This window comes from Heptranchias perlo, chromosome 17 (assembly GCF_035084215.1).
Source record: "Heptranchias perlo isolate sHepPer1 chromosome 17, sHepPer1.hap1, whole genome shotgun sequence".
In the NCBI taxonomy this organism is placed as follows: Eukaryota; Metazoa; Chordata; class Chondrichthyes; order Hexanchiformes; family Hexanchidae; genus Heptranchias; species Heptranchias perlo.
In genome coordinates this window covers 13,645,299-13,668,927 of record NC_090341.1, presented here as the reverse complement: position 1 = coordinate 13,668,927, position 23,629 = coordinate 13,645,299, and the positions used below count along the sequence as shown (strand labels likewise).

The following is a 23,629-nucleotide window of genomic DNA, read 5'->3' as shown; positions in this document are numbered from 1 at the left end:
GGAACAATCTGAAAGAGTTTGTCTGACATCCATTACAGCAGCTCTATTACATGAGTTTAACAAATTCAACAGCAACTTACATTTATATATCAGACTTTAACATAGAAAAAAATCCCAAGGTGCTTCATGGAGGTGTAATCAGGCAAAAATTAACTTTAAATTCCTCAAACAGAACAGTGTTCAGTCCAATGATGGAAATGGATTTGTAGGAACCACTTGTAATTCGCTCTTAAACTTGAGATTGTTTAAAAATAAATACCATGTGTGAAATTACAGATATTAAAGGCTGTGTATACATAGAAATATATAAAGTTACAGCACAGAAACAGGCTATTTGGCCCAAACAGTCTGTTTTGGCATTCACCCCTCAGCGAGCAAATAGCCCTAATCACATTTACCCACCCTGTTCTTGTATCCTTGTATCCCTTTATCCCCTTTTCCTTCATTCACTTATCCAATCTAATCTTAAATGTTGACATAGTTTCTGCCTCAACCACTAACCCTGGAAGTGAATTCCATAGCCTCAACTCTGTGTGTGTGTGTGTGTGTGTGTGTGTGTGAAGAAGCTTCTCTTGCTCCCTGTTCTAAATCTCTGACATTTAATTTTGCATTTATGAACTCTCATTTTAGACCCCTCATCTCTGGAAACAGTGTGCTTCCATCTACCCTGTTCCATCCATTCATAATTTTAAAAACTTCTATCATATTGCTAGCACGGACTCGTTGGGTCGAGTGTCCTCTGTCCCTGCTATAACCATTCTATGATTCTATATCGCACCATAACCTCCACTTTTCAAATACTTCAAGTCTTTCTTCGTATTTGTATTTTGTTATACTAGGCAGCGTCAGGGTGAATCTGCGTTGAACCTACTCTAAAGTTTCAATATCCTTCCTATAGTGTGGAGCCAAATGCTGTACACTGAACTGGAATGGGTCTTGAGGTTTTATAAAGGCTCTTCATTAACTTTTGACTTTTATATTCTGTACCTCTTGTGATAACACTTAAAGCCAAGGAAAAGCTAATGGAACTCTATCAACCTGAGGTGCTGCCTTTAATATCCAGTGAACCTGTACCCCCAAATCCCTCTGCTCTTCTAGGATCACTGGAACAGGAGTAGGCCATTTAGTCCCTCGAGCCTGTTCCGCCATTCACTGAGATCATGGCTGATCTGTGACCTAACTCTATTTACCCGCCTTAGCCCCATATCCCTTAATACGTTTGGTTAACAAAAATCTTATCAAGCTCAGATTTTAAATCTAACAATTGAGCAAGCATGAACTGCTGTTTGCGCAATTGAGTTGCAAACTTCTACTGGCAGGTCAAACATCTTAGATTAAATATAATAAATATACAAATATGTCACAGGTTTAAGTGTAGAAGTGTCCTGGCTCTAATTTTTAGGCTATGTCCCCTAGTCCTAGACTCCCCTAGTCCAAGACTCCCCAATGGAAATAGTTTCTCTCTATCTACCCTATCATCGTTCCCCTTAATATCTTGAAAACTGCGATCAAATTACCCTGTAATCTTCTAAATTCCAAGGAATACAACCCTAGTTTGTGTAATCTCTCCTCGTAATTTAACCCTAGGAGTCCAGGTATCATTCTAGTAAATTTTTTTTCATTCGTTCATGGGATGTGGACATCGCTGGCAAGGCCAGCATTTATTGCCTATCCCTAATTGCCCTTGAGAAGGTGGTGGTGAGCCGCCTTCTTGAACCGCTGCAGTCCGTCTGATGAAGGTTCTCCCACTGTGCTGTCAGGAAGGGAGTTCCAGGATTTTGACCCAGCGACGATGAAGGAACGGCAATATATTTCCGAGTCGGGATGGTGTGTGACTTGGAGGGGAACGTGCAGGTGGTGTTGTTCCCATGTGCCTGCTGCTCTTGTCCTTCTAGGTGGTAGAGGTCGCGGGTTTGGGAGGTGCTGTCGAAGAAGCCTTGGCGAGTTGCTGCAGTGCATCCAGTGGATGGTACACACTGCAGCCACTGTGCGCCGGTGCTGAAGGGAGTGAGTGTTTCGGGTGGTGGATGGGGTGCCAATCAAGCAGGCTGCTTTGTCCTGGATGGTGTCGAGCTTCTTGAGTGTTGTTGGAGCTGCACTCATCCAGGCAAGTGGAGAGTATTCCATTACAATCCTGACTTGTGCCTTGTAGATGGTGGAAAGGCTTTGGGGAGTCAGGAGGTAAGTCACTCGCCACAGAATAACCAGCCTCTGACCTGCTCTCGTAGCCACAGTATTTATATGGCTGGTCCAGTTAAGTTTCTGGTCAATGGTGACCCCCAGGATGTTGATGGTGGGGGATTCGGCAATGGTAATGCCGTTGAAAGTCAAGGGGAGGTGGTTAGACTCTTGTTGGAGATGGTCATTGCCTGGCGCGAATGTTACTTGCCACTCATGAGCCCAAGCCTGGATGTTGTCCAGGTCTTGCTGCATGCGGGCTCGGACTGCTTCGTTATTTGAGGGGTTGCGAATGGAACTGAACACTGTGCAAACATCAGCGAACATCCCCATTTCTGACCTTATGATGGAGGGAAGGTCATTGATGAAGCAGCTGAAGATGGTTGGGCCTAGGACACTGCCCTGAGGAACTCCTGCAGCAATGTCCTGGGGCTGAGATGATTGGCCTCCAACAACCACTACTATCTTCCTTTGTGCTAGGTATGACTCCAGCCACTGGAGAGTTTTCCCTCTGATTCCTATTGACTTCAGTTTTACTAGGGCTCCTTGGTGCCACACTCGGTCAAATGCTGCCTTGATGTCAAGGGCAGTCACTCTCACCTCACCTCTGGAATTCAGCTCTTTTGTCCATGTTTGGACCAAGGCTGTAATGAGGTCTGGAGCCGAGTGGTCCTGGCGGAACCCAAACTGAGCATCGGTGAGCAAGTTATTGGTGAGAAAGTGCAACTTGATAGCACTGTTGACGACACCTTCCATCGCTTTGCTGATGATTGAGAGTAGACTGATGGGGCGGTAATTGGCCGGATTGGATTTGTCCTGCTTTTTGTGGACAGGACATACCTGGGCAATTTTCCACATTGTCGGGTGGATGCCAGTGTTGTAGCTGTACTGGAACAGCTTGGCTAGAGGCGCAGCTAGTTCTGGAGCACAAGTCTTCAGCACTACAGCTGGGATGTTGTCGGGGCCCATAGCCTTTGCTGTATCCAGTGCACTCAGCTATTTCTTGATATCACGTGGAGTGAATCGAATTGGCTGAAGACTGGCTTCTGTGATGGTGGGGATATCGGGAGGAGGCCGAGATGGATCGTCCACTCGCCACTTCTGGCTGAAGATGGTTGCAAACGCTTCAGCCTTGTCTTGCACTCACGTGCTGGACTCTGTCATCATTGAGGATGGAGATGTCCGCAGAGCCTCCTCCTTCCGTTAGTTGTTTAATTATCCACCACCATTCACGACTGGATGTGGCAGGACTGCAGAGCTTTGATCTGATCCGTTGGTTGTGGAATCGCATAGCTCTGTCTATAGCATGTTGCTTCCGCTATTTAGCATGCATGTAGTCCTGAGTTGTAGCCTCACCAGGTTGGCCCTAATTTTTAGGTATGCCTGATGCTGCTCCTGGCATGCTCTTCTACACTCCTCATTGAACCAGGGTTGATCCCCTGGCTTGTTGGTAATGGTAGAGTGAGGAATATGCTGGGCCATGAGGTTACAGATTGTGCTGAAATACAATTCTGCTGCTGCTGATGGCCCACACCACCTCATGCTTGCCCAGTTTTGAGCTGCTGGATCTGTTCTGAATCTATCCCATTTAGCACGGTGGTAGTGCCACACAACATGTTGGATGATGTCCTCAGTGCGAAGACGGGACTTCGTCTCCGCAAGGACTTGTGCGGTGGTCACTCCTACCAATACTGTCATGGACAGATGCATTTGCGACAGGTAGATTGGTGAGGACGAGGTCTGGTAAGTTTTTCCCTCGTGTTTGTTCACTCACCACCTGCCGCAGGCCCAGTCTGGCAGCTATGTCCTTCAGGACTCGGCCAGCTCGGTCAGTATTGGTGCTACCGAGCCACTCTTGGTGATGGACATTGAAGTCCCCCACCCAGAGTACATTCTGTGCCCTTGCTACCCTCAGTGCTTCCTCCAAGTGGTGTTCAACATGGAGGAGGACTGATTCATCAGCTGAGGGAGGACGGTAGGTGGTAATCAGCAGGAGGTTTCCTTGCCCATGTTTGACCTGATGCCATGAGATTTCATGGGGTCCAGAGTCAATGTTGAGGACTCTCAGGGCTACTCCCTCCTGACTGTATATCACTGCACTGCCACCTCTGGTGGGTCTGTCCTGCCGGTGGGACAGGACATACCCAGGGATGGTGATGGAAGAGTCTGGGGCATTGGCTGAAAGGTATGATTCTGTGAGTATGGCTATGTCAGGCTGTTGCTTGACTAGTCTGTGGGACAGCTCTCCCAATTTTGGTACAAGTCCCCAGATGTTAGTGAGGAGCACTTTGCAGGGTCGAGTGGCCTTGGTTTGCCTTTGTCTTGTCCGGTGCCGAGTGGTCCGATGCCGGGTGGTCCATCCGGTTTCATTCTTATGACTTTTTTTGGCGAGATTTTACAACTGAGTGGCTTGCTAGGCCATTTTAGAGGGCAATTAAGAATTGCTGTGGGTCTGGAGTCACATATAGGCCAGACCGGGTAAGGACGGCAGGTTTCCTTCCCTAAAGGACATTAGTGAACCAGATGGGTTTTTACGACAATCCGGTCGTTTCATGGCCACCATTACTGATACTAGTATTTTAATTCCAGATTTTAATTAATTGAATTTAAATTTCCCAGCTGCCGTGGCGGGATTTGAACTCATGACTCCGGATAATTAGTCCAGGCCTCTGGATTACTATTCCAGCAACATAACCACTATGCTACCGTACCTGTAATTTATGCTGCCAGGGCCAATGTATCCTTCCTATGGTGCAGTGCTCAGAACTGAACACAGTATTCCGGGTGTAGTCTAACCAGGGCTTTGTACAGCTGAAGCATAACTCCTACCCCCTTGTATTCTAGTCCTCTCAATATAAAGGCCAGCATTCCATTAGCTCTTTTGATTATTTTCTGTACCGTCCATGACATTTTAACGATCTATGTACATGTACCCCTAAGACTCTTTGGACCTCCACTGTTTTGAGATGTTCACCATTTAGAAAATACTCGTAGTTTTCAACCTCCACCGTTAGGCTACCATTCTCTGCTGCCTTGTTATAACTGGGTAGCCATGTGGTGAAGGATAGAATACTAGAGCTTGATCTTTATTTGTTTCCAAGCTTTTATTCATAGACAAAGACAGAAGTGTTTTCATCTTTCATTTTATTAACCTGGCTATGAGATTTAGTATTTCCACACTAATATATAGTAAGGAGAAGAAGGTTATTGTTGATAAAATTATGGCAAAATGAATGGGGACTGGACTTGGGACACCAGGAAAATATTTGACCGATAGTGGAGGTGAATTTGCTAACACGGAATTCAAAGATATGTGTGAGAATATGAATATAATTGTCATAAATACAGCAGCTGAGAGCCCTTTTAGCAATAATCTTTGTGAAAGGAATCATGCTGTGATTGATAGCATGGTGTATAAAATTTTGGCTGATCGAACAGAGTGTTAATTGTCAACTGCCCAAGCATGGACAGTTCATGCAAAGAATTCTCTTCAGATGGTTGGAGGATAAAGTCATTACCAACTAGTCTATGGGTGCAATCCCAAATTTCTTTCTGTTCTTTGTGATAATCCTCCTGCTCTAGAAGGTACTACAATTAGTGCCATTTTTTCTGAGCATTTAAATGCAACGCATGCAGGGAGACAGGCTTTTATCAAGGCTGAGGTATCAGAGAATTCGTAGAGCACTAAGGCATCGTATTAGACCATTTGAGACAGAGTTCAATTCAGGAGATTTGGTGTACTATAAAAGAGAGGGTCACAGGGAATGGAAAGCCCTGGTAAGGTAACAGGTCATGATGGTAAGACAGTACTTGTCCAACATGGCAAACAAACTGTCAGAGTTCATTCCTCATTGATTAATTGGAATTAATTATAAAATCTTGGACTCTGAGCAGTTGATAGAAGTAAATGAGGCACTTTGTGCTTCAGATGTTCATTATTTTTTTTGATGACACTCCTGAGGAACAGACTGAGGTAGCTCAAGAGCTGGACAGTGGTAATGTCAGTGATCAAGAAATACATGACATAGTTATCACATCCACAGAACAATTACCCAAAGTGGATACACAGGTGACACATGTTCCAGAAGGGACTAATGAATGGAGGGATGCAACAATTTTGGGACGTGCAGGCAAAGCTACTGGTAGATTTAAATATTGGTTGAATGTTCAGGATGATGGTCATGAAGCGAGGTCCATAGATTGGCAGAATGGGGTAAAAGAGTGAAGAGTACGAAAGTGGAGTGCAAGTAGTGATAGGGAGTCCGGAAGTGAATCTCACATCAGAAAATGATCGTGAATTAGAGATGAAAGAGGGAGATCTCGCAATAGTAGTCCTTACAGACATAGAAGTGGAAGTAGAGGATGTAGCTTGACAAGGTTAGACAATGAAACAAAGACCACAGAACTAGAAGCAGTAGTCCTCATGATCGTGTAGTTTTGGTGGCTGCCAGTAAACTTGAGGATAAATGAGTAAGAGAGGCAAAACAAAGGGAGTTAGATAGTTGGAAAAAATTTGGAGTTTATTCTGAAGTAACAGATAAGGATCAACCAGCTTTGTCACATAGATGGGTTTGTACTGAAAAAGTCCTTGCAGATGGGACTGATAAGGCTAAAGCGAGATTGGTAGCTAGGGAATTTGAAGAGAAACTCGGTAATACAGATGTTTGCGTGGATTCTCCCACTGCTGGAAAGGTAATCTTAAAAATCTTTTTGGCTGTTTTGGCAACATTTTCATGGGAGTATAAGTCAATTGACATGAAAGCCGCATTTCTGCAGGGCGATACTTTTCAGAGAGAAGTGTTTCTAAAACCGCCCGCTGAATCGTACTAGGTCATCACAGAAAGGTGATGCTATATGTAAAGAAGAGACAGAGCAATTATGAAGCTTGATTGATCAGTTGAACTGGCTGTGCACTCAGACTAGACCAGATGCTAGTTTTGATGTGTTGGAGTTAAGTACTTCAATGAAACACCCTGTGGTAGAGGATGTTTTAAGGGAAAATAAAACGTTACGAAAATTAAATATAGATAAATATGTACTTAGGTTCCCATCCTTAGGTGACCGAAGGAAATGAAGCTAGTTATCTTTAGTGATGGCTTCATGTGCTAATCTTCCTGATGGGTATTCTAGTACAGCTGGTTTCATTGTGTTTCTTATGGATGAGAATGGGAAATATTTGGCTTGGAAGCTAAGAAAATAAGAAGGGCTGTTAAAAGTACTCTAGCTGCTGGAACACTGGCTCTTGTTCACGCAGTGGTTATGGGATTTTATTTTGGCAAATATTTTGAGTGACATCCTGTACAATGGGAGTACTGAAGATAGTATACCCCTTGAATGTTATATAGACAATCGTTCATTTTGGGATAATGTACAATCTACAAAAAATGTGAGTGAGGAAAGATTACGGATTGACCTTGCTGGCTTGAAACAAATGTTGGAGAGAAAGGAAATCTCTAAAATCAAATGGGTGGATTCAAGCCATCACCTGTTGGATTGTTTTACTAAAAGAGGTACATGTACAAAGGAATTATTAGGGGTCCTGGAGAAGGGTCGCCTCGCAATGTAATGGTGTGGAAGTTTTTGATTTTTTTGAAATTTTTGATTGTATTGAGTATATATAAAGTTTAACTTTTTTTATTTAAAGAGAGAGAAGGGAATCTGTTAATAGTATGATTTATAACAATGAGTGTTAATTGTATTCAGGTGGCGGATATCAATTGGGGACTCTCTTGTATCCTTTTTAATTGTAAACAATTTTACAACACCAAGTTATAGTCCAACAATTTTATTTGAAAATCACAAGCTTTCGGAGGCTTCCTCCTTCCTCAGGTGAATGTCAAGAAATCCTCGAACCTTTTGCATTTATAAATCACAGAACAATACCTGGTGATTACAGATAGTCTTTCCAACTGCCCGTTGCCAAGGCAATCAAAGTGTTCAGACAGAGAGGTGTTACCTACAGGGCCACCGAATATACAAACAACCAAAAAAAGAGAGAGAGAGGCAGAAACATAGAAACATCCGGAAGGAAGAGAAAGACAGCAAATGACCCGTTATATTAAAAACAGATAACTTTTGTTCGCTGGTGGGGTTACGTGTAGCGTGACATGAACCCAAGATCCCGGTTGAGGCCGTCCTCATGGGTGCGGAACTTGGCTATCAATTTCTGCTCGACGATTTTGCGTTGTCGTGTGTCTCGTAGGCCGCCTTGGAGTACGCTTACCCGAAGGTCGGTGGCTGAATGTCCTTGACTGCTGAAGTGTTCCCTGACTGGGAGGGAACCCTCCTGTCTGGCGATTGTTGCGCGGTGTCCATTCATCCGTTGTCGCAGTGTCTGCATGGTCTCGCCAATGTACCATGCTCTGGGGCATCCTTTCCTGCAACGTATGAGGTAGACAACGTTGGCCGAGTCACAGGAGTATGAACCATGCACCTGGTGGGTGGTGTCCTCTCGTGTGATGGTGGTATCTGTGTCGATGTCTTGCAGAGGTTACCGTGGCAGGGTTGTGTGGTGTCGTGGACGCTGTTCTCCTGAAAGCTGGGTAATTTGCTGCGAACCATGGTCTGTTTGAGGTTGGTTGGCTGTTTAAAGGCGAGTAGTGGAGGTGTGCGGATGGCCATAGCGAGGTGTTCGTCGTCATTGATGACATGTTGAAGGCTGCGGAGAACATGGCGTAGTTTCTCCGCTCCAGGGAAGTATTGGACGACGAAGGGTACTCTGTTGGTTGCGTCCCGTGTTAGTCTTCTGAGGAGGTCAATGTGATTTTTCGCTGTGGCCCGTCGGAACTGTCAATCGATGAGTCGAGCGTCATATCCCGTTCTTACTAGGGCGTCTTTCAGCGTCTGTAGGTGTCCATCGCGTTCCTCCTCGTCTGAGCAGACCCTGTGTATTCGCAGGGCCTGACCATAGGGGATGGCCTCTTTGACGTGGTTAGGGTGGAAGCTGGAAAAGAGGAGCATCGTGAGGTTGTCCATGGGCTTGCAGTAGAGTGAGGTGCTGAGGTGCCCGTCTTTGATGGAGATTCGTGTGTCCAAGAAAGAAACTGATTCTGAGGCGTAGTCCATGGTGAGTTTGATGGTGGGATGGAACTTGTTGATGTTATCGTGTAGTCTCTTTAGTGATTCTTCGCCGTGGGTCCATAGAAAGAAAATGTCGTCGATGTATCTGGTTGGTTGGAGGTCCTATGCAGTGAAGAAGTCGTGCTCGAACTTGTGCATGAAAATGTTGGCGTATTGCGGTGCGAATTTGGTCCCCATGGCTGTTCCGTGTGTTTGGGTAAAGAACTGGTTATCGAAGGTGAAGACATTGTGATCCAGGATGAAGCGGATGAGTTGTAGGATGGCGTCTGGAGATTGGCTGTTGTTGGTGTTGAGTATTGATGCTGTCGCAGCGATGCCGTCATCGTGGGGGATACAGGTGTAGAGTGCCGAGACGTTCATCGTGGTGAGAAGTGTTCCTGGTTCAACTGGTCCATGGGTACTGAGTTTTTGTAGGAAGTCTGTAGTGTCGCGACAGAAGCTGGGGGTTCCCTGTACGATGGGTTTCAGGATGCCCTCGATGTATCCAGAGAGGTTCTCACACAGGGTTCCGTTGCCTGATACGATAGGACGTCCGGGTGTGTTGGCTTTGTGTATCTTTGGGAGGCAGTAGAAGTCTCCCACGCAGGGAGTACGTGGGATGAGAGCGCGTAGGATGCTTTGAAGGTCTGGATCGAAGGTCTTGATCAGTTTGTTGAGCTGGTGGGTGTGTTCTTTGGTCGGATCTGCGGGTAACCGTCTGTAGTGTTCCTGGTTGTCCAGTTGTCGGTATGCTTCTTTGCAATAGTCCGTTCTGTTCTGTATGACGATGGCTCCTCCTTTGTCCGCTGGTTTGATGACGATGTTGCGGTTGGTCTTGAGAGCGTTGATGGCGTTGCGTTGTGCTCGGGTGACATTCTGGACTGTCTTGTGAGTGCGGCTGATGAATCTGGCATTGACGCATTTCCTGACAGCTTGAGCATACATGTCAAGCTGAGGGCAGCGACCCTCTGGAGGAGTCCAGTTTGACTCTTTCCTCTTCGGTTGCTGTACTGCGGATCCCTCTGTCTGCTGTTCCGGATCGTTGATTGTCTCATTGGGTTTGCTGCTGAAATCTTGGGGTTTGTGGAAGAATTCCTGGAGCCTCATTCTCCTGATGAATTCCTCTGTGTCCACCGCGAGACTAATGGGGTCCATTTTGGTAGTGGGGCAGAAATTGAGCCCTCGGCTGAGAACTTCGATTTCTTCTGGTTGAAGGGTGTGGTCGGACAAATTGCCGATAGACTTCCCTGTGGTTGCAACCGTGGTACCAGGGGAAGCTTGGTCAATGCTGGTGGTGATGCCGAGTTTCTCAAGCTTCCTGCTCTTGGTTTTCATGTAGGCAGCGTAGTTCCATTGCCTCGTCTGTTTGGCGGTATGTCGTAGCTGGTCTGCTGTGTCCTGAGTACAGGTTGAGAGTATGGACTCTATCTTAGTTTCGAGGTTTTAAAGCAGAGCTTATCTAGGGTATGGGGTGTGTGTAAGGAGAATCTCTGTGAATAAATGCTTGGGAACAACTAAAGACCAGGCTCCAGTATTCTATCCTTCACTACATGGCTATCCAATTATAACACTCCTCTCCACTATCTCTCTTTAGTGCATGTTGGACTGTATTGTAATCCTTGGAGGTCTGAGGGTACACGAGGAAAGCAATTGCCATGTCTATTGCTTGCGCAGTCTTTGATTGCAGCTTGTGAATTGAGTGAAAGAGCTTTTATGAAAAAAAAATTGTCAGTATTATGCGTTAACCTGTGACTTGCAGGATAATAACCATCATAACAGCTTCTGCAGCTGTTCGTTGCTGTTATCCACTTCAGTTGTAGTCCATGGATTGTATAAAATGTGTATTTTGCATCTACATATTGATTGTTGACCTTGCATCTACTTGTAGGATTTTGTTGATGCGCCGTTGAATATTCCCCGTTCTCTGACTGAGAATCTGAACATTGACTGGAGGGATTATCAGGTGAGACAGTGCTCCAGTAACACTGGATTCTGTATTCAGAACTTTATTTTTATCCAGATTTTTTTTCGCTCTTGACTGGTTGACATTGGTAACACAGATCCAAGAAAATGCTAGGTACTGGGTGCCAGGGGAATACTTTTGTGCTGGGTCGACCAATGTTTTGAGTATTGGGTCCAATTATGGTCACTTAGACACAAAGGAGACATTCAGCTCTAGTGGGAAAAAAGCCTTGACTTCTCAAGTCTCTCTTCATAATTGTAACCACTCTTCCCTGGTAATATCCTAGTGAAGCTACACTTTCCATTGCTTTCAATGGGGTGTCTAGAATTGTACACAGTACTCCATCTGCAACCTAACTTGTCACACTTCCATGCCTTCCCACAGTCTATCTGTCATCAGAAGCTTTATAATGTCCAGTAAAAATACCCTTAGCAGCTTAGAGAGGTTTTAGATTAGAATACTGCAGCCAACTGCAGAGATACAATGCTCTTTGAAGGCTGCTCTCCATAGTATAAACACGCATAAAAGAAATGTGGGACTACAAATCTCATCAGATTAAAGTATCTTGTTCCAGTAAACTAAATTCAAGGAGCCTGTGTATTTGCACTGTCTATAACAATTTCGTCTCCACACATCAGTTTTGAACCCAGCGGGCTTACAGAGACTGGCACCTGACAGAAATGTTAAAAAGGGGAGAGGAACACATGGTGGTTCTTCTCCCAAAATGGAGACAAGTTTTTAACATAAAGGTGCTTTCATATTGCCCAGTTACTTCCCTTCTGTCATGGAAAAGTGACCTCTGTGCATCACTCTCCCTTTTTACTTCTAAGGCAGGTGCCAGTCACGCTAGGCTCTACTGTGGAATGCAGAGATCTAGTTGCCATATGGAAACAAGAGGACTGGCTCCATGAGTTTACTTTCCTGAAACTAGCTCACTTGATAATATCTCACATTTGTAGGCACACATTTTCATGGGTCTATAAATTCAGTCGATCCCCATGGTATGGGAGTATTTATACTATGCAGTGCAGTTGCCCATGGGAAACCAGCGAGTCTTCCATCAGCTATACTACTTTAACAACAACAACTTGCATTGATATAGCACCTTTAACATAGTAAAACACCCCAAGGTGCTTCACAGCAGCGTTTTCAAACAAAATTTGACACTGAGCCACTTAAGGAGATATTAGGACAGGTGACCAAAAGCTTGGACGAAGAAGTAGGTTTTAAGGAGCATCTTAAAGGGGGAAGAGAGAGGCGGAGCGGTTTAGGGAGGGAATTCCAGAGCTTAAGGCATAGACTGCTGAAGGCATGGCCGCCACTGGTGGAGCGATTAAAATCGAGGGTGTGCAAGAGGCAAGAATTGGAGGAGTGCAGAGATCTTGGAGGGCTGTAGGGTTGGAGGAGGTTACAGAGATAGGGAGGGGCGAGGCCAAGGAGGGATTTGAAAACAAGGATGAGAATTTTCAAAATCGAGGTGTTCCAGGTCCGGAGCCAATGTAGGTCAGCGTATCAATAAGGACCAAAGCTTTACACACACCTGTTACCATATGAAGCTATTTAGATGTATAGCAGCAGGAGTAAAGACCATAGCCATTCACGTGTCAAGTACTGGGACAATCCTGAGTTTAAACCCTGATCACCAACATGCCAGGAAAACTGTGGGTGTGTGGGTCCGTAAAAATATTTTGTCCTCTGGCATTTTACTGTTTCAAATGTATATTAACATTTTTAATGTAATGGCAGATTGTTATCACGGGAGGGCATCGACTGGGTTGAAGCTTCCTCTAGTGGCAGCAAACAGGCACTGCAGTATTTTTGTTACAACAGCCACTTGCAATTATGTAGCGCCTTTAACATAGTAAAACGTCTCAAGGCGCTTCACAGGAACATTATCAAACAAAATTTGACACCGAGCCACATAAGGAGATACTAGGACAGGTGACCAAAAGCTTGGTCAAAGAGGTAGGTTTTAAGGAGGAGAGAGAGGTGGAGAGGTTTAGGGAGGGAATTTAAGAGCTTAGGGCCTAGGCAGCTGAAGGCACGGTCACCATTGGTGGAGCGATTCAAATCGGGGATACTCGAGGCCAGAATTGGAGGAGCGCAAAGATCTTGTAGGGCTGGAGGAGGTTACAGAGATTGGGAGGGGCCTCATGGGACAATAGATATTTATGTTTTCCAGGATTTTATTCTAAAAAGTACATTCCTGCACCTTGTATTTATGAAATGTCAGCATGAAGGTAGTCTTTTAACCGCTGCATTGTCAGACTGAAATCTTCTCTATCAAGCCTTTGCCCCAAATTAAAGTCCAAAACTTGTACATCTGTCCTTCCGGTTATGTCAGGATAACATTTCTTTATTTCTTTTTACCTCTATGTAGTCCTGGGATCTTGTGCAACAGACACAGAATTACCTGAAGCTGCTCATTCACACAATAAACCGGGATGGTAAGTCTAGGTTTTGATTGACGGTTCTTAACATTCTGGCAGTTTGACTACTTGCTAGTGATATAATCTAGGATGAAAGCCTCCTCTCTTCTGATGGAGTGGTGCAGTGTGTTACAACATTGTCTTTTAAGCTCTTGTACAGTGGGTGGCTCTTTAAACTTGAGTTATAATTTCTTATCTAAATTTTATCCTTGATGTTGATGCCCTGTTCTAATCTTTGTTCCTTTCATCTCCTGACAGAAGACAGTGGTTTATTGGTGCACTGTATTTCTGGCTGGGATCGAACTCCACTCTTTATCTCTCTCCTCCGTCTCTCATTGTGGGCTGTAAGTATACATGCTCTTCTAGCTTTTCTCAGCAGTAAATGTTATTAAGATATCAGAAAACATCAAACTCGTATTTTTATCAGGATACTTTTAATCAGTATTTTAGTTACCTGTATGTTTGCGTTAATCCTTTGTATATCATTTAAATATTTTTTAAAACTCTAGTGAACCCTAGTGCTGAGTTTCTACCATATAGTATCCTAGGGGTAAGTATGTTCTGCCAGTTACTGGATTTTCATTTTTTTCAAGCAATGGAGTAGAACTTTTTTTTAAAATCAACTGTTGGTTCAGTATTAATCTGCTATCCCAAAGTTTCAGGAGCTGTTTTTACATTAGAGGTTTTTTTGTGTTGCTGGTGTAGAGAATGGTCTCTGTGCATTGCTCGTTCCCCCCCCCCCCCCCCCAATCTCGTTTTCTATATTTGGTGGTAGGGTGCTGAGCTCTGCTTTGTGTCCAGCCTGTTTGACCTTCTTCAGCAGTTGGTTCCAAGAACTTTCAGTTCTGAGGGTCCACACACACAATCCTAGTTTTACAAATCATGCAGATTCTTTCAATAAAGAATATAGGCAGCAAAATAATGATCGTAGCATACCCTATTGAATCCTGCCATGATTAGCATCATGGTAAAGCCATTCAAAGTGCAAATGCGCGGCACAGGCTCTGCTGAAACAGGCAGCCTTCACTCTACGCCGGATTCATTGACCCGGTGGTGGGAAAAATGCATGTCTGCAGTCAGCTGTGCTCCTGTAATGAAATAGGACCTAGATGTTATCCAGGTTACTTGAGATTGTGAGTGCCTTTTTCAGCTATTCTCCAGCTATGGTGCATGAGATTATTTGTTCATTGGACCACATTGTTTCACCGTTTGTTTTTCTCTCTAAATCCCTCACTTTTGTCTTTTTGAACGTAAGAATTCTTGCGAATAGCCAGAGGCCATTTGGCTCAGCAAACCTGTCAGTCTTTGATTAATCAATCCCACTGTATGCATCTTCTCACCAGATCCATCAAACTCTTCTCTTCTCCAGAATCAGACCTAATTATGTCAAACCCACTTATACTGCCCACTTCAGTTGCTTGCATGGTAAAATTCCGCAACTTTTTCTCATAAGTTAAATTCTTGCCATCTGGAATCACTTTCATTTCTTGCCTCTGTTCATTCCCAACGGCAATGAGTAATCCGTTAACATCTATCCTCGATTATAATACAGCCCTTGGGAGTGGAGCCTCTTGCATTTCATATCATAATGAGCCTGGTGCTGTATAGCACAGAATAAAATTAAGTCATGGATCTTATAACGAAAATCTTCATGGCGGTGGGGGAGTGCTGTAGAAATCACAATCATAGAATCATACAGCAAAGAAGGAAGGCATTTGGCCCATCGTGCCTGTGCCAGCTCATTGAAAGAGCTATCTAATTAGTCCCACTCTCCTGCTCTTTCCCCATAGCCCTGCAATTTTTTCCTTTTCAACTATTTATCCAATTCCCTTTTGTAAGTTACTATTGAATCTGCTTCCACCACCCTTTCAGGCAGTGAATTCCAGATCATAACAACTTGCTGCGTAAATACGACTTCTCCTCGTCTCCCCTCTGGTTCTTTTGCCAATTATCTTAAACCTGTGTCCTCTGGTTATTGACCCTCCTGCCAGTGGAAACAGTTTCTCCCTATCTACTCTATCAAAACCCCTCATAGTTTTGAAAGCTGCAGGCTACTTTTCACTTAGTAAAATTTAACACTTTAATTTTATTTTTTAAAAAGATTTTGTCTTCATTAGTTTATTTCCCTTTGTTCTTCCTGCGTCATGCACTTCCTGCAGGTAGGGGAATGACACCTCCCAGACCTCCACTTGTGCCACTCTGAATCCAGCTGCTACAGGCCTTAATAAAAGTAATGCATCAACCACTGATCGAAAACCGCAGTTTGGGATTATCAGGCACTGGGACACAAAAATACAGCTGCCCAGTGGGGAAAAGTGCAGAATGGCTTCCTTAACCTGACATTCTGAATCCTACCATACTGCTGACGATCCAAGACTGTGGGTTGAAATGCTCAGAAGAAATTGAGCTTCAGCGACACTAAATGGGAAGAACCCTGGAACTGTGATGATTATTCTATGTGCAAAAACTTCCTTAGGAAAGATTTTATGTGTGTTTACACATACTATCACTTGAATGCTTTGTAAGTACTGTGTCACAGAATATTTACAAAGCCCACTAATTTAGAGGCAGTAATAAAAGTACCTTGTGAATCTTTGCCAAATCACTCTGCAAATGAGCCGTAATAACTAAAATCTGTTAAGTCATATCCCTAGTGTCGAGGACTGAGTTATGCGGAAAGCTTTTGAAGGGGGCAATTGAGAAGTGTCACAGATAGTAAATAGTGACCGTAGGATAGGTTCAAACTACTAAAAGGCAAATTTATGCCTGATGTCGGAAGGTTTTTCTTTGCACCAAGAGTGATCAACACATGGGTTCGATTTCCAGGTAGGGGAGGGAAGGCAAAAACTCGAATTATTTAAGAAACAACTGGATGCTATGATCAGGGGAGGGAGGATATTGTTATAGATGAGCTAAGATAGGATGAAAGGCCATTCATATCTGTATCTATCTTTTGTTAATAAACAGCAGCAAAATATTGAACGCTTATAGTTTTGCCAATATTGAAATGATATGTCATTGATGCAGTATGCAGCCGTGACAACTGGAGATTCCTCTTTAGAAATCCTTGCAAGGCATGACGGCTTGCATTTAACATTGCTCATTAGAGGCTTTAAAAAAAGTTTCTGTTAGTACCACCTCTGTAGGTTAAAGAATTTGCCATGACTTGTTTTCTACAGGATGGACTTGTTCATGCTTGTCTGGAGCCTATGGAAATCCTTTATCTAACCATCGCTTATGATTGGTTCCTTTTTGGGTGAGTTTGTTTTTTATTTCATAACAGCAAAGTCATGCAGGGTTAGAACAGTAATTAGGTGACAGTATTACTGATTTTTTTATAAAGAAAGTCACAGTCTGGCAGGTTTTTGTGAAATCCTGTGATATTCAGATTCTGAATGTGTTTTGCAGCTTTCAAACTTTGTTCGTGTTTTATGTTATGCAACCTTTTACAAAAGCAAGATTTTAAAAACCACAGTGTGGTTTTTAAAAGGCACCTGACCTTTTTCTTGAAACGTTTTCCCCTGAGCCAAGTGACCATATAATTGTGTCCCTGGGGGGTGGGGGGGAGGCAGGAAGGAATCAGCCAGAGTTCCCTGACTCCTGCTGGAAATGGAGTGGATGATGGGTAAGATAGGATCTGCCTGAGCTTTGGTGCCCCTTTGATCAAATAACCTGCAGGCACTCATTCTCTAGGTTAAATGTTGAAGAAATGCCACTTGGCTTAGGTACAGAGGGTGGCTGACATCTGCAGAACTGTGCTCCAGTCAATGCCTTGTGGAGAGGGGACTTTCCTTCAATGCAAGGTATAACTAAGTAGTTAGCACGCACCGCATAGAAGTGTAAGAAAACTGGCTCAAAGCCTTGGAGTTGCAGAGTTATGATTTTTAATCAATTTTTAACCTTTAGACAACAGAATTTGAATATTCACTCCGCTTGACTATTCAAAATGTAATAACCTGAAGAAAGGGAAGTTGACAGTTCTGTGGTTAAAGGAGCACATCATACTATGTACTTTTAGTAAGGTATTTGTGTCATCATTGCAGACAAATAACTTTAGCTCATTAAATAGGTTCACTGCTCTGTTTTTATATGCATTTGCAGGCACATGTTGTCCGACAGGCTCAGCAAAGGGGAGGAGGTGAGTCCAAAATTGGAGCAATGTCTTTTGTTGATGATTAAAATCAACACTTTGTGTGACTGCTTTGGGATACTAATTTTATTGTCTTAATAGGATTAGTTCGCTAGCTAGCATCTGTATTGTACTTATCAATAGACTCTAACTGAAAAAGCTAATCATTAGCTGATCCAATTTACATTTGTAAAGAGTCGTAATATGATGGGCTGTGCAGAAATTTAGGTCAATTAGAAAACTGTCTATGCTTCCTTTTTTGAAAATCACTGCTGTTTACAAAATTGCTATTGGAATATGTGATGTAAAGGATCTCTTCTAAGCGAAGAATTAGGATCGCTTAATTTTGGATTTTTGATCTCTGAGTGTGAGTGCAGAGAAAAATTCTGAACTTTGCCTCTCTTAAGGATGAAAGAGCGATCCTTCAATGTTGGTTTTTATTTAGCCTAATAGTGGAATTTTGTTCATTAGTACTGGTTTCTACCAGGAGATGGAGCTTTTGCACTGTCTAAAGTAGTTCCATGAACAGTTTACAAAGTGCAATACTACCACCTGTTGACAGGGAAAAATGTTACTGCAGGAAACCAACCTTGTTAAATCGAGAAAAAGTTGGAAATTTGAAATAAAAAACAGAAAATGCTGGAAATACACAGCAAGATTGTTGGTCTCCAGATATTAAATTGAAATTCTCATTTCAGGTGCTGACAGCTCTGCTGTATGTTTCCAGCGTTTTCTGTTTTTAAACTTACTAAACTTTCAACTAAAAAGTTGGGAGGTTTTGTGATGGTGAAAGAGGCCAATTTTTAAGACCATTCTAGGTTTCATGGTATTTTTGTTCTATTTATGCTGGCTTATTTCTGAATCTATCAGTACGTGTATAACTTTGCATTCTCAAAGGTAGGCTTGGTGAAGAAGCATGGTGAAGAATCATGGAAGATCACATGAGAGAGCCTGAAATCTAAAAACAAACTTCCATTTTTTTGTTTAGATTTTCTTTTTCTGCTTCAATTTTTTGAAGCACATCACATCAGAAGAGTTCTCTGCAGCAAAGAAGCCAAGGTAAGGATCTCATCTTGGGCCTTTTTTGCAGGAGTGTTGTAGATAGCAACTAATAAACACAAGCTGCAATGATCCAAGGCCCAAGACTTCACTGTTTCCAGGTCTGGACCATTATAAAATATTTTCAACAACAACAACAACTTGCATTTATAAAGCACCTTTTAACATAGTAAAATGTCCCAAGGAGCGTTATCAAACAAAATTTGACGCCAAGTCACATGAGGAGATATTAGGACAGGTGTCCAAAAGCTTGGTCAAAGAGGTAGGTTTTAAGATGCGTCTTAATGAAGGAGAGAGACGGAGAGGTTTAGGGAGGGAATTCCAGAGCTTAGAGCCTAGGCAGCTGAAGGCACGGCCGCCAATGGTGGAGCAATTAAAATCGGGGATGCGCAAGAGGCCAGAATTGGAGGAGCACAGAGATCTTGGTGAATTGTAGGGAGGAGCGAGGCCAATAGGGATGAGAACTTTAAAATTGAGGTGTTGCTGGACTGGGAGCCAATGTAGGTCAGCGAGCACAGGAGTGATGGGTGAATGGGACTTGGTGCAAGTTAGAATATGGGCAGCAGAGTTTTGGATGAGCTCAAGTTTATGGAGGGTGCAAGATGAGAGGTCAGCTAGAAGTGCATTGGAATAGTTGAGGCTAGAGGTAACAAAGGCATGGATGATGGTTTCAGCAGCAGATGAGTTGAAGCAGGGAAGAGATGGGCAATATTACGGAAGTGGAAGTAGGCAGTCTTGGTATTGGAGCGCGTATGGGGTAGGAAGCTCATCTCAGGATCAAATAGGACATCAAAGTTGCGAACAGTCTGGTTCAGCCTCAGACAGTGGCCAGGGAGAGGGATGGAGTTGGTGGCTAGGCAATGGAGTTTGTGGCGGGGACCGAAGACAATGGCTTCGGACTTCCCAATGTTTAGTTGGAGGAAATTTCTGCTTCTCTGAAGTGTTGAGAGTGATAAAGCCCAGTTGAACTGTCATCCTGATGTTGAGTAGAATGGGCCTATACTCTCTGGAGCTTAGAAGAATGAGAGGTGATCTCATTGAAACATATAAGATTATGAGGAGGCTTGACAGGGTAGATGCTGAGAGATTAGGCCTGATTTTAGCAGGCCTGCGGGTTTCCGGCGGGTTGGGTTTCGGGTGCGTGGCCTCCGCGCCCGGTGAAATTAGTGGGTTGCCCGCGCGATCGTAGCAGGCAAACCACTAATGGGATCCAATTACCTGCTCCTCCGGGCTCCGCGCTGCTGGTCTGCGCGTCGGGCGGGCTGCACATGCGCAGTACGATCTGTCAGCTGGAGGCTCTCTACTTAAAGGGGCAGTCCTCCACTGACAGATGCTGCAACCAATGGAACAAATTACAGCATGGAGCAGCCCAGGGGGAAGGCTGCTCCCAGTTTAATGATGCCTCACCCCAGGTATCATCAGATGGGGTGAGGAGGAGGGGGAGGACAGAGATCTTCCACCCGGCGGGCGGGAGGAAGCGGCCTGCCTCTGCCACCAAGAAGGCCTGGCTCGAGGTGGCAGAGGGGGTCACCTGCACCACCAACATATCGCCCACCTGCATACAGTGCAGGAGGCGCTCCAATGACCTCAGTAGGTCAGCCACAATGAGAACACGTAGTCTTTCCCCTACACTCCGTCTGCCACAACACTGCCCCCACCCCACATCTCCTTCGGCACCGCCAACACTACTCTGTCACATCACCCCTCATACCCACTCAAACCCCATCCTCATCTTACCTGCACCTACTCACCTCGCCAGTACTCACCTGCCACTAACACGCAACCCAATCCTCATACAATCTCATGGCTCTATCCCATACTCACCCTCTCGTGCATCTCTCTCACGGCCAGCCTCACTCAACCTGCCACCACCTGTGCTGCAGCCACAGGGCATGCATCGCGTATGTGCAGTAGGCAGCGTACGGCAAACGTGTCGTGAGCATGAAGGGGATGCACAGGGTGTTTGAGGGTTTGCCATGGGTGTTACCTATATTGAATTTCAGAGCAACAAACATCACACATTATATTGGCACCACCACTGCCATGTCTCCGCGAATCCTGTCTGTTGTGTCCAATAATGCCCGCTCCTGGGTATCACTATGAGGACCCACCACTGATGCCACCCATTGTGTTACTGCAGAGTAGGTGCAGGTGTATTTGCAGGGCTCTTCCGCGCAGACGACTGAGAGACATCGGCGGTGTACCCGGCTGCACCCTGGATGGATGCGGAGGAGAAGTTGTGGAGGGCAGTGGTGACTTTGGCAGAGACAGGTAAGCAGATGGTGCTGGGGCCAGCCAGGAGCAGCTCGGCATGAAAGAGCCTGCAGATCTCCACGACTACATGTCGAGTGAATCTGCGCCTCCGTGTGCACTGCTGCTCAGAGAGGTCCGGGGAGCTGCGCCTCGGTCTGTGGACCCTGTGCGGAGGGTAGTGCCCTCTGCGACGCGTCTCTCTCTGCGGTAGCCCTCCCTCCTGCTGTACAGGTGGATGTGTCACAGCACTCTGTTGTGGAGCTCCACGTGTCAGAGGTGGACGGCGTGGACTGCGAGGCTGCTGGGGCTGGTCATGCTGTTCGTCCTCCGAGGATGTCAACGCACCACCCATCTGGCAGGTGTTGGTCGGAGGGGTTGTGCAGGGTAGGTAGGTGGTTCCTCGCACTGGGGCTGCGGTTTCACGTCGGTCTGTCCTCTGGCTTGGCGGGGGGTGGTGGAGGGCAGGGGTTGCCCTACGTGACGCGGTGGCCTCCTGCGTGGGTGAGGGCTCTCCCACCCGCTGTGGAGTGCACCTTGGCAGCTGCCACAGGCTGCTGGCTGGAACACGACCGGTTGAAGGGAGACTGTTTCCCCCGGTGTGTGAAACTCACTGCCTTGAAGCTAAAATCCCACACTTCCTGTTTTGACAGCTGCTTCAGCTCATTTAATGACCTCAACAAGCAAGGTAAGTACACTCAAGTGGAACCCCGCTGGCTTTAATTGCCTGCGGGATTCCCACCAGCGGGGCCTGCGCACGCAGCCCCGCACGTCAGCGCGGCACCCGGAAGTGGCCGGGATCTCGGCGCGATCCGGTCACGTGACTGGATATCGGGATTTTCGGCGCCCCCCCGCTGGAAACCCGCAGGAAACCCGACGCTAAAATCGAGCCCATTGTTTCCCCTGTCTAGAGAGTCTAGAACTGGGGGCATAGTCGCTGGATATGGCGTCAGTCATTCAAGACTGAGATGAGGAGGAATTTCTTCATGCAGAGGATTGTGAATCTTTGGAATTCTCTACCCCAGAGGGCTGTGGATGCTCAGTCATTGAATATATTCAAGGCTGAGGTAGATAGATTTTTGGACTCTAGGGGAAACAAGGGATATGGTGATCGGGCGGGAAAGTGGAGTTGAGGTCGAAGATCAGCCCTGATTTGATTGAATGGCGGAGCAGGCTCGGGGGGCCGTTTGGCCTACTCCTGCTCCTATATCTTGTGTTATGTTCTGATGTGGCATAACCACCAACACTGGAAGAAGGGGCTAGGGATTTAAGCTCAGAAAATGGAATAAGAACAGTTTAGATCTAACAACTACACACACAGAATGGTGAAGATATGAAACAAACCAGCCAAGGAAAACAGAAAGGCACATAGTGTTGGTAGCAGCTGGATAGTGTTTTGGCAAAAGAAGTGATTGAGACATACAAGTGTAGGACTCTCTCAATGTACTTTTTCAATGATGGGACTGAAGAGGTGAACTGAAAGGGGAAATTAATGATCAGAAAGACCACAAGTTAATTTGTTACCATAGCTAATTCATCCAACATTGGGAAAACCAAATACGTCTTATTTGGTTCCTGCCAAAATCTCTACCCTTGCTTTGTCCCTTCCCTTAGACTGAACCAGATGTTGCACAACCTTTTGTGCTGAAATTCAAATCCTATATCCTATCCATCACCAAGAGCGCTTGCTTCCACCTCTGCAACATTGCCCCTTTCTGTCCTTACCGCACCCCCCTCCTGCTGCTAAAATCCTTATCTATGTTTTCATTACCTCAGGGCGCTACTTCTCCAATTCCCTCCTCGCCAGGCTCCTGAACTTCCAATTAGTTCAAAACTTCGTCTCGTGTCCTGCACTAAGGCCCTTTAACCCATTCTTGCTGACCTCCACTGGCTGTCTATCCCCCTCCAGTCTTTTGCCTCCGACTCCAGCCTCTGGTGTGTTGATGCCTTCCACCATTCCTACTCTCTGGAACTCTGTCCCTAAATCTCTTTGCCTTGCTACTTCTTTTCCTGCCTTTAAAAGTCCCAGCATAACTTTTGACTGTAATTTTAGTTTTTTTCCTAACTATTTTACTACTACTTGACATTTATTTTCTCGCTATGCAAAGTGCATGTTTGTTATGTTAAAAGGTGCTGTAAAATACAAGTTAACTCTTGGCAAGATTGCTGTATGTTGTTTATCTTGTGCGAACAGAACATTCATGAGATGCAAAGCAAAAAAACCATCTTACCACAACAAGAAAATGTATCATCAGACAGCCAAGTGCATGGCAATATTAGTAGCAACTGTGTACGATCTTGGAGGAGGTAAGATAGGAGGAAGAAGACTTGGAAAACATCTGAGTTTTAACTCCCAATTGCTGCTATCGCACATTAAATTTACAGTGAACGGATCTCATCAGAATTTTACGCACATATTAGACCAGAATAAAGCAAGTTGGGAGGGGAGAGACTCTGGACATATCACCACCCGGTGATTGTAATGTAATGGCAATGAGAGATGAATATTTTATACAACATCCACAGTATGATACTGCATTCTGCTAGTAATATATTACTTCG

General features: G+C 44.9%; 1 protein-coding gene across 3 annotated transcripts in view; it reads left to right on the top strand.

Annotated features, from left to right (window-relative positions):
- mtmr14 (myotubularin related protein 14) overlaps positions 1-23,629 on the top strand; it is a 74,297-nt gene that overhangs the window by 24,193 nt on the left and 26,475 nt on the right. For all 3 annotated transcript variants that reach the window (XM_067998522.1, XM_067998523.1, XM_067998521.1), the window contains exons 9-14: positions 11,126-11,200; positions 13,581-13,647; positions 13,888-13,973; positions 16,809-16,885; positions 17,731-17,767; positions 18,747-18,817. In XM_067998522.1, the coding sequence (XP_067854623.1) occupies positions 11,126-11,200; positions 13,581-13,647; positions 13,888-13,973; positions 16,809-16,885; positions 17,731-17,767; positions 18,747-18,817 (413 nt within the window). The remainder of the gene's footprint in view (positions 1-11,125; positions 11,201-13,580; positions 13,648-13,887; positions 13,974-16,808; positions 16,886-17,730; positions 17,768-18,746; positions 18,818-23,629) is intronic.